The 11158-nt window shown below is 45.3% G+C and overlaps 1 protein-coding gene across 1 annotated transcript in view; it reads right to left on the bottom strand.

The window, feature by feature from the left end:
* The window catches only part of LGI2 (leucine rich repeat LGI family member 2), a 28222-nt gene extending 18933 nt beyond the window's left edge, over nt 1–9289 (bottom strand). Inside the window, exons 1-4 of the mRNA XM_033160584.1 lie at nt 9108–9289; nt 8008–8079; nt 4298–4369; nt 792–863 (exon numbers count right to left, since the gene is read on the bottom strand). Of these exons, the coding sequence (XP_033016475.1) occupies nt 792–863; nt 4298–4369; nt 8008–8079; nt 9108–9289 (398 nt within the window). The remainder of the gene's footprint in view (nt 1–791; nt 864–4297; nt 4370–8007; nt 8080–9107) is intronic.
* Nucleotides 9290–11158: the final 1869 nt, after the last annotated feature.

Genomic DNA, 11158 nt, shown 5'->3' on the forward strand with positions numbered 1-11158 from the left:
CACCAGTCTAGCTGCCACGTTCTGGATTAGTTCTAGTTTCCAGGTCACCTTCAAAGGTAGCCCCACGTAGAGCGCATTGCAGTAATCCAAGCGAGAGATAACTAGAGCATGCACCACTCTAGCGAGACAGTCCGTGGGCAATTAATTAGACACACATGTTGCCTTGTGCATATGTTGGAACATGCAGATAAGGCTATGTAAAATTATCATTTTTGATTTGCAATATCTGGTGCTCTGGGTTGGTGAGTCAGAGACCCCTGACCCGACGCCCACCCCAACCCTCTTGACCAGTGCAGAGCCCCCAGCTGATGCCTAATCATGCCTGGTGCTAAATGTCAGGCTTGTGTGGGACTCTTGCAAAATCTGACAAGTTTACTCCCCACATTACAAAATAGTTTATATTTTGAACTAGCTGTGAAATATTCAGACATTGTCTTATGACACTAATAATCATTAACCATGAAAGCGACCCCACACAATGTGTTTCTCTTCATATGTAAACCATGAGATGATTGCAATCTAAGTGTCTTGTAGGGCACATAAAGAACACAGAATACATTGCCTCCCACCACCTATTATTCTAGCTTCATTTGATTCTTTAGTCTGAACAAAAAAATGACTTTATCCAACAATGAGGGCTAGAACGTTTCTTGTTTCACATTTTTGCGTAGCCCTCTGCAGCTTATGCAGTGAAGTGAGAAATATACCATAGCTGTACCTCCAGTGCAGGTACTGGAAAATCTAGTTTGGGGCAAGATATAAATAATTCAAAGTAGCATTAAAAGACTTACAGGTGTGTCAAATCTCGAAGGCCACGAAATGCATTTCTTGAAATGGCTTCTACCTTGTTTCCTTCAATAAATCTATGCAGAAAGATGTGATTGAAAGACACGTGTTAAAGAGAATGTTTCAATTCATCTGGTAGAAGAACAAAAGCAAATATTGAATAAAAGGTGAACAGCATTATTCCCAGGGCTTTTTTTTACCCCAGACAGAACTTGCTGGGACTCTATTCCGGCACCTCTCATGTGGGTGCCATTGCCATGAGTTCCGGCACCTGTTTTTCTATAAAAATAGCACCAATTATTCCCCTTTTCTTGGCTTAAGTGTCTGCTGTGGTCTGATTAACAAAAGCCTCCGTCAACCAAACTGCTCATTTCAGTGCACACATGAGAGTCACCCTCAGGAGCTTTGTGTGAGCAGCAGAGCTCTTGCTAGACTTTGGGTCAGGCTGCAATATGCTTTTATTGCTTGTCATTTAACAACTGCCCCTGTGCGTTGGACATATATACTGCTTAAACAGTCCCAACTAGACAGTGGCTAACTCTTTGCTACTTGGCCTAGTTACAGGTGGGTAGCCGTGTTGGTCTGCCATAGTCGAAACAAAATAAAAAATTCTTTCCAGTAGCACCTTAAAGACAAACTGAGTTTGTTCTTGGTATGAGCTTTCGTGTGCATGCACACTTCTTCAGATACACTGAAACGGAAGTCACCAGACCCTTAAATGTACTGAGGTCTATATTTAAGGGTCTGGTCTATATTTAAGGGTCTGGTCTGAACAAAGACATTGGATTCTTATCTCATTATACATGACAAAGCTATCTTTAGCCATCTCACCCCTTGCCTTTCCCTGCAAGACTAATTGCAGCCTTTAAGAGTCGTCAACAGGTTTTCCACACCTATCAGCTGATCACCCATTCCCACCACCCTTCTGAGTAATACCCCTCCCCACTCCCTCACTATATTTAAGGGTCTGGTGACTTCCGTTTCAGTGTATCTGAAGAAGTGTGCATGCACACGAAAGCTCATACCAAGAACAAACTTTGTTGGTCTCTAAGGTGCTACTGGAAAGAATTTTTTATTTTGTTTCTACTTGGCCTAGGTTCCTAACATGCTATGTTGGACTGGTGATGTTTCACGACTGGCAAGCACAAGCATTTGGCCACACTTCTGTTTTTGGAATGTTTCCTGCCCTTGGAAGAAAACTGTAAACATAATTTTTTTTAAGAGGCACTAGGTGCAAAAGAAATGAAGTAACCAGGAGCTCGCAGCATAATGAATACATTGCCTTCCCAGCTGTACTCCTGTGGACACCTAGAGAGTAAGTCTCAGTGAATATAATGGGACATACTTCTGAGTAAGCATGCATAGGCTTGTGCTGTTATAATTTCTTCACACATTTGTAACCTCACTCTCCTGAGTCAACGCTGCAAAATTCTAGAACCAATATAAAAGGAAATTCATGATCCAGAACTTTTAAGCTCCACTGGTTCCAATGGGAGATATTCAACCATGTGGTTATCTCTCCTACTGAAATCAGTAGGACTGAAAAGGACTTACTGATTTCAACATTTATACCTTACTTTTTTAATTAAGTAAACTCAAAGCACCTTACAAAGAAGTTCATAAAATGTGTAAAGCACAGCAAAAGTAGGCTACGTTACTAAAACCGAATTCTTATTTAAAAAAACAACAACCACCCAGCAGCAAGCTAAGACATAAAACCAGGGGTTTGGCACATCTGAAATACGAATTGGGTTGGATCTTTGTTATGGAGGAACAGTATAATGCAAGTTTGGGCAAGAGGGAATACATTTGCCTTTTGCACCCAATCTGTTAACCCTGCCCTCTCATTGTGACATTAACTTAATCAAAACCGTATGTAATATGGATTGGCCTCCTGAAGCAGCATGACATTAATGCATGTGAGCATTTTGATTTTGTGGTTAGGATACAGAATGAAAAGGAGGTCAGTGAGAAGGTCCTAAGGTCATCTTTTTCGTTTAATCAGAAGGCACCTGGTTCTAAGAGGCTACAGAAGTAAGTGTGGTGAAGGACGGCATTGGCTGGTGACCACAGCTGAGAATGTGTTTCCATTTTTTAAAATGTAAGCAGCAACAGTACCATGGAGTGGTAATATTAAGCACTGTAGCTATTCCTGTCATCCTTATTTGCTACTTTTGACATTAATTCTACGGCACAGAGGGGGAAATGCATCGATCGGGGATGCAACAGAGCACACGACTGCGCTTAGAAAACATATATTTGCTTGGGTCAAATTCCCCATTTTTCTGTGAAACTCATTTAACTCGCAGTAATTCGGCGCATTTCGTGAGCTTTAAATGCTCTCCTATTGAGTCCACACACAATACGTCTCAGTTGGAATGAGGTGCCAAATTTATCACCAGCTCTTAATCGTTATCACGTTGGCTGGGATCCAAAGAGCTACTTCAAGCACACCAAAGGGCTTGAGCATGCTCAGTGGGATTTTTTTAAACAGCAGACACTGCCCCACCCCATGCCGTACCACAATCTGCTTTTGAAAGACCCTTCAGTTTTAAAAGCAGTTTCCAGTGTGGCATCGGTGGGAGGGGGCCTGTTGTTTGTGAAAAGACAATTCAAAGCCCCTTTGAAGTGTGTGGAGTCCTGACTCGTAACTCATGAAGGTAAAAAGGTAAAGGGACCCCTGACCATTAGGTCCAGTCGTGTCCGACTCTGGGGTTGCGGCGCTCATCTCGCCTTACTGGCCAAGGGAGCCGGCGTACAGCTTCCGGGTCATGTGGCCAGCATGACAAAGCCGCTTCTGGAGAACCAGAGCAGCACATGGAAACGCCTTTTACCTTCCCACCAGAGTGGTATCTATTTATCTACTTGCACTTTGACGTGCTTTCGAACTGCTGGGTGGGCAGGAGCTGGGACTGAGCAACGGGAGCTCACCCCGTCGTGGGGATTTGAACCGCCGACCTTCCAATCAGCAAGCCCTAGGCTCTGTGGTTTAACCCACAGCGCCACCCGCGTCCCCATGAAACGTAACACAAAATACATTTCCAAAGTAATCTATAACTAGCAAACTTGAAGGTGCTGCAAGACTGTTGGTTTTGCTGAAACAGACAAGCTTAGCTAGCCCTCTGGAAATAATTAAGACGTTAAGTGCTGAAGAAAGGGAAAGGCAAGCAATATTGCAAGTCAGCTTTCCACTGTAAGTTGCAATGTGCTAAATGGGAATTCATGTACATTTCCTGCAGAGAAACACACGAGAGCTCCCTGTTTCTGAAGCCCAAGCATCTCCAGTTGGGGAATTGTATTAGTTCCTAGTATGCACATTATATCTTGCAGTGGAAAGCAGAAATATGAGAATGTTCACACGCATCCACTTGCCCCGCATGAGTCACAACATGTAATGTCATCCAGAGAAAAGAACATTTCCTTCAAGGACAGCGTACTAGCAAATCATCAGAGTAGCTTCATCCATTTCAGAAATCTTAGTTTACTACGTTAAACAAAAGAAGAAACTTACAAGTACTCGAGATGGAACAGACCACCAAAGGCATCATCCCGTATGATAGTAAATGAGTTAGAATTCAGCAGTCTAAAAAACGGAATGCAAACATTAAAGGGGGGGGGTGTTTTTAAAAGGCCACCATACAATTTAAAGCACTGTGAAGAAATGCTAGACAAAACTGAATTTCCCTTAGTCAGTTTCTTCAGAATGCATAAAGAGCCATTAACAAGTCCTCAATGAGCGCTTAATACTCTTTCTCTCACCCTCCTTTGGTGCAACTAAGCACGCGTTGCTTTGTTATCAAATATGACTGGAAGGACAGATCCTGAAGATGAGGCTCCAATACTTTGGCCACCTCATGAGAAGAGAAGACTCCCTGGAAAAGACCCTGATGTCGGGAAAGATGGAGGGCACAAGGAGAAGGGGATGACAGAGGACGAGATGGTTGGACAGTGTTCTCAAAGCTACCAACATGAGTCTGACCAAACTGTGGGAGGCAGTGGAAGACAGGAGTGCCTGGTCCATGGGGCCACGAAGAGTCGGACACGACTAAACAACAACAACAATGACTCTGTAAGCAGTAGGACATAAGAACCTGCTGGATCAGGCCATCTAGTCCAGCACACAGCGACCAGCCAGCTACCTGTGGGAAGCCCACGAGTAGGAAGGAGCACCAGAAAAGTCTCCCCTCCTGTGGTGTCCAGCAGCTAGTATTCAGAAGCATACTGCCCCTCACAGTGGAGGCAGAGCATAGCCATTCTGGCTAGTAGCCACCAGTAGCTTTATCCTCCATGAATTTGTCCCAATTCCCTTCTAAAACCACTGCCTTCTGTGGGAGCAAGTTCCATATCTTACCTGTGTGCGGCATGAAGGAATACTTCCTTTTTTCCTGTCCTGAATCTTTCAACTTTGTGAACGACAGGAAGTGGAGAAAGTGGAACCTTGCTCCGTTCCAGGATGTCCCTTGTATGTGATAGCTAGGCCACCTCAATATTAGAGGGAAAGGGGATGTTGGTTGCCCACCAGAATGTTGTCCTCAAGTGCAGTGATTTAATTCCCCCCCCATAGGAATGAATGGTAGCCATTTATTTTAAATATAGGATTTTATTTTATTCATTTAGGATATAGTTAGATCTCTCCTCTCCTAGGGCAAGGTGTTTTTTGTGTAGCCACGGGCTGGCGATTTGGGGGAGAGACCGCTTTAGCTGGGACACCAGGAGATAAAATTTGGGCAACTCAACAGGGTGTTCTGTCTCCCCACCCCCCTTTCAGGGCAAGATGGTCCTTAGGTAGCCTTGCGGTGGCAGCTGGAGGAGGGAGAGGTCAACTCAGCTGAATGATGGATTATGGCCACCTCACTGGGTATTCTGCCTCCCCCTTCTTGTCTGCACAGCTGTACCCTGGGTTCTGTTTCTTTACCACACTGGGGTGTGGCAGAGTGTTGGGAAGCCACGATGGAATGCATCGAACGGGTTTGATTGATAGATTAGTCACAGTTCTACGTCACTGACAAACATTCATTTAGCATTTCTGCTGACTTGGATTCCTATAGTGTCGTTTAACGTTTTATAGTTTTAAAAGAGAGAGAGAGAGAGCTGAGTAAAACATTACCAAAAAAAAATCAATGCGAAAATATAGTCATCGTTTAATAAACATAGAAAATATTAATACGAATGTTGATATAATGATTTGTATGCAAAATGCTCTCAGCCCTCGATAGAACAAGCCAGGACCACCTTGGAAGAGCAGAGTGGCAAGACATGACGCTATTGCAGGCATAGGCAAAGTCTGGCCCTCCAGATGTTTGAGACTACAATTCCCATCATCCCAGACCACTGGTCCTGTTAGCTAGGGATGATGGGAGTTGTAGTCCCAAACATCTGGAGGGCCGGAGTTTGCCTATTCCTGTGCTATTGGGTTAAAAAGACTTTGGTCTTGCCACACTGGATGGCAGAGTAAGAGGAACAGAATCTACGACTACTAGAAAAGAGTAGCTCATCATAGTGAGCCCAGTGCGGCAGAAATGCATAAAAGGGCAGAATTGCACTAAAACTCTGTCGTACACTTCAAATCTGCAGGGACTCCCCCACCTTTCAGACCATGAACACATTTCTAGGGGCTTCTCTCCACCCTTCAGGGAAAGGGAGGCAAAAATGGGTGGTGCCATCCTTATCCGCACATGGGTATATATTCCAGCTCTCTTCCTGGCATATTGCAATTGTAGACCAAAAGTCCACAGAGGGACAAGCTAGGACAGAGGTGCTTGTGGAACCAACCTCTAAGGGTAAATTGTTGTCACCCTCCCACAATTACCATTAATTTCTACCGTGACCATTGAATTCTTTCCAAAGTTGAAATTTTGACCGGATTTCCTAGTTCCAGCTTGGGCGGAACTGGGCACTATATATGGGGAGAAGGACTATAATTCATAAGAAGTTTTCAGCAGATTACAGCAGGCGCCTGCTAGAAGCCGACTGATGTCAGCACAAATTGATGGCACCACAAGCATGCGCTGGTGCCTGCAGCCTTGCGCTGTGCTGATTCTTTTGCAAAGCTCTACAGTTTATTGGTTAAACACACAAAGAAATACGGTTGTCACAAAACAGGAGCGCAAATATTACGGCAACCGCAAATCATAAAATGGATAACGATTGCAAAAGTTTCAGTAAAGTCAGACGAAAGTCAATCACAATTACTTATGACCTGAAGGGCATTGGTTAGTATTGTACAGGAAAGGTTAAGATGCTGGTCTTCACAGTTCACAACAATAATCTCAGTCTATCCCTTTCTTAACTGTTGTGTAACACAGTGCATTGATTGCATGGCTTGGCAGTTCACTGCATTGCTCCCAAGAGAGCCAGTTAGTGAATCGGAAGCATATACATGACCTGTTTTCCAGTCTGTGGGCCATGCAAGTTTTGTGCCTGGTTCACCAGGTCATCTGCATTGGTTGTTAAGAGTGGGTGGGCAGGACAGACAGCACGGCTGCTGTTTAGTCCACTTCACCAATAATTCCCAAACCAAGATAAAATTACAGTGTGGGTTTAGATTTTGGCAACTGCTAAGCCATCAGACAGGCTCCTGTCTCCTTTCCACCCATGAATGAGAGCCTGGGAGGCACCTGAGCTTTCTCAGATGAAAGGAAGGCCCAAGGAATTTGAGACAACAATGTGAATTGCGATTCAAAAGCATGGTGGGAACTGAGAATAGTCATGCCAACTTGGATATGGAAGGAACCAAATAGGGAATTATACTGTTATGGCAGAGATATAAGAAGGATGCTGTTAGGTTGGTATACTAAAAAGGGGTTGCTTGTGGTGGTGGTGTTTAAGAATCCAATTTCTTTTGGTGCTTCTCAACAATGTAGCATTGCTGTTGGAGCAGAATTTCCTTCCAATATTTTAGCACAATCCTTCAAACGAATGTCCAACAAGAGAAGTGTTTGTAATATGCACCTCTATACAATTAAAAAAATCAAACTGGATTTGAGAATAAGCTTTACAATCGCATGTCAATTTATTTTGGATTCTACACTAACCTTTCCTTTCCTTTCAAAGCAATGACTCCTTAGCTCTTTACTTGGTTTTTAGAAATTAACGTTCCCCAATCGTGGGTCTCAGTCTGTGATTTGGAAACGGTTATTTCAAAGTCCCAGGATGCCTCTTCGCAGGCAAGAGCTTTGATCATCTCTTTTTATATAAAAAAAATAAAAATTTAATACTTACAGCAACTGCAGGGAAGGCAAATGTGAAAACATTCTCTCTTTTATTTCAGAAAATGTTCCATTTACCAGGCTCCTGAGGGGGAAAATACAAGGGAAAATCCATAGGAACTAATTACAACACTTTTTCTTGTTATTATTACCATCATCATTATGACTCTCTTTCTTAATGGCTTTTCCATGACCTTCCTTACAGTTCTTAACCTGCTCCTCCGGAAGTTTTCTATGGTCTCCTTTCACCATATTTATCAATTAATCCAAAATACTGTGTGCACTTTTCTGTCTGAAAAGTGAACCGGGATCTGCTTTCTCTGTCCCCTTATATTATGGATTTATTTTCCTACCTATTACATATATGCATTGTAATATATGTGTGCCTTATAGCTGTAGATACAGATTACATATGACTGAACAGAAGCAATCAGTGAGTGAAACAGAATTGAAGACTGACTGAAGGGTTTTGAAGCCTAGCAGATTTTAAAGCGAGGCAAGCTGAAAAGTCCTACGTTAGGCTACCAAAGGCAGTGAACTCGCTCTCAACTTCCAGGACCCTGAATCCTATTTGTTCCAAGATAGTTAAGACCAGCTGAAAATCATTTCTTCCCCTCTAGTGAGAACATGGCCACTTACTTGCTGCATCTCCCCAATTCTTTTGAGTTTTATAGGCTGGGCCTTTTCTCCCGCATCACCCGCCCCTCTCCAACCTTTGCCATCTCTGGAACTGCCTGCTGCAGCATCTTCTGCTGGCCCTAAAACAACATCTCCCGGCTGACCAGCAATGCGCGACCACAGAGGCATCTCCGGAAACGCCAGGCGGGCACCTCCCTTCCCATGCACGTTGTTTGCATGGAGCAGCCGGAGGGGGGCAAGTTTGGTGCTTTGCTTTTTTTCTTACACCCTCTGAACGTCAGAATCCTACAATCGCGGAGTGTCGGAGGGGGACCCCCGAGGGCATCCAGCCCAACCCCCTGCAATGCAGGAATCTCAAGTAAAGCGTGCGCACAACACGCCGCCCGAGTAGGGAAGGGCTGATTCCTTCCTCTCTCTCTCTCTCTCTCTCTCCCCCCCCCCCCCATCATCATCACCCTTCTTAGCTCGACTTACAAGGAGCTGATGTCTCCGGGGCTCCGCGGCACCGCCGCCGCTCCGACGCAAATGATGGACTCTTTGGTGCAGCTGCAGATGGCGGGACACCGCACCGGCTTCCTCACCTGGGCGCGATGCAGCAGGCACGCCGCCGCCAGCGCCAGGAGCCACAGAGAGCCGCTGCCCCGACAGCGAGCCATCGTGCGCCCTCGGCCTCCGCCGCGCGGTAACCCCCTTTGGCCCTGCTGCGCTCGCGTCCCGAGCAATGCAGCCGCCGCCGCCGCCGCCGCTGCTACTGGAGAGGCTGGAACGGGAGCCAGGCAGCATGCTGCACCCTGAAGCTGCCCCCTCTCTCTCCCTCTCTGCAGCACTGGAAGCAGCGCCGAGGCTCCTGCTGTGCACTAAGAAGGCTCCTTCCTCCGGACTGACATCAGCGCCTCGGCCTCCCCCCCCCCATCCTCCACCCCGAGCTCCTCTTCTTTCTCTTTTTCTCCCTCCCTCCCTTCTTCTGCAGCCCCTTGGTTACACAAAAGTCGTAGGAGATCCCAAATACAAATCTCTCACATCATGCTTAGGCCCTTCCTTCCTTCCTTCCTTCCTTCCTTCCTTCCTTCCTTCATGCAAGGAGGATGTCTGTCTAACAGGCAATGTTAATGTCTGTCTAGCAAATACTATATATGTAGGAGTCAGTGGTTAACATTTTTTTTATTGCTTATACTATGATGCTCATTCGTCAGTTTTTAAATTACTCCCCACTTGTCTTTTTAGACTTTTAAAAAATTGTACAGTTTTACTCCAAATGCCATTTTTGTAAGTATGTTATTACTCAATTTTCAGAACAGGACAGAACAGAATCAAACAATAACTTGAGTACAATGAACTGAGTCATACAGTTCTTGGATTACGCAGAGTTCTGTGCTATTATTTTAGACATTGATCTTATTCCGAAACACTCACTTGGTGCTGAAAATATTAGGGTGCGTGCACCAGGCAAGATTCCCTTGGGAGGGCAGTTCACATCCAAGGTGGCAGGATCATTATGGGCTTTTAAACTTGCTCTTGTGGGTGGTGGTGGGGGGAGCACAAAAATGTCCAGTACTTTGGCCACTTCATGACAAGAGAAGACTCCCTAAAAAAGACCCTGATGTTGGGAAAGATGGAGGGCACAAGGAGAAGGGGACGACAGAGGATGAGATGGTTGGACAGTGTTCTCGAAGCTACTAACATGAATTTGGCCAAACTGCGAGAGGCAGTGGAAGACAGGAGTGCCTGGCGTGCTCTGGTCCATGGGGTCACGAAGAGTTGGACACGACTGAATGACTGAACAACAACAACAAACTCAAGTGCTCATCTGAAGTGCTCCAGTGCTCTTTGATTTTGTCATTCTAATGTGGTGCTATTCAGATCTATGCTTAAGGACGAGGGCCTAAAACTCTTTTCTTTCTTTCTTTCTTTTTGGGTCTCATGAATAATTCATCCAAAGGAGAAGGGAGAGTTTTAAGAAATCGCCGGCTACCCACCCACCAACCCTGCGCAATCAAAGGAGCCCATGATCCACTCCATCGGGGTTTCCCATATCCGCGTCCCCACAACGACACCACCACCCCCCGCCCTACAACCTCACCCCGCCCAATCAATAGTTCTAAAAAAAAAGAAGGTTCTTCTCATTGGTGGGGTTATGGGGCGAATTCCCATAGCAGGGGGCATGGGAGGGGGATTCTGGGCAGCTTCCCATAGCGCAGTGAGGGCTGCCTGAGCGGTGGGGTGATGATGATGATGATGATGATGATGATGATGATACCTATATTTATACAGGTACCGACTCAAAGTACCAAATGATAATAGCCAAATATTATTGTGCCAATAAGAATTATTAAGGGAGGGGCACTAAATGTTGTCCTTGCTCAGGGCGCCCTATTACCAAAGTCTTGAGAGCCAGTGTGGTGTAGTGGTTAAGAGCGGTGGACTCGTAATCTGGGGAACCGGGTTCGTGTCTCCGCTCCTCCACATGCAGCTGCTGGGTGACCTTGGGCTAGTCACACTTCTTTGAAGTCTCTCAGCCCCACTCA

This window comes from Lacerta agilis, chromosome 9, assembly GCF_009819535.1.
Source record: "Lacerta agilis isolate rLacAgi1 chromosome 9, rLacAgi1.pri, whole genome shotgun sequence".
Lineage (NCBI taxonomy): Eukaryota > Metazoa > Chordata > Lepidosauria > Squamata > Lacertidae > Lacerta > Lacerta agilis.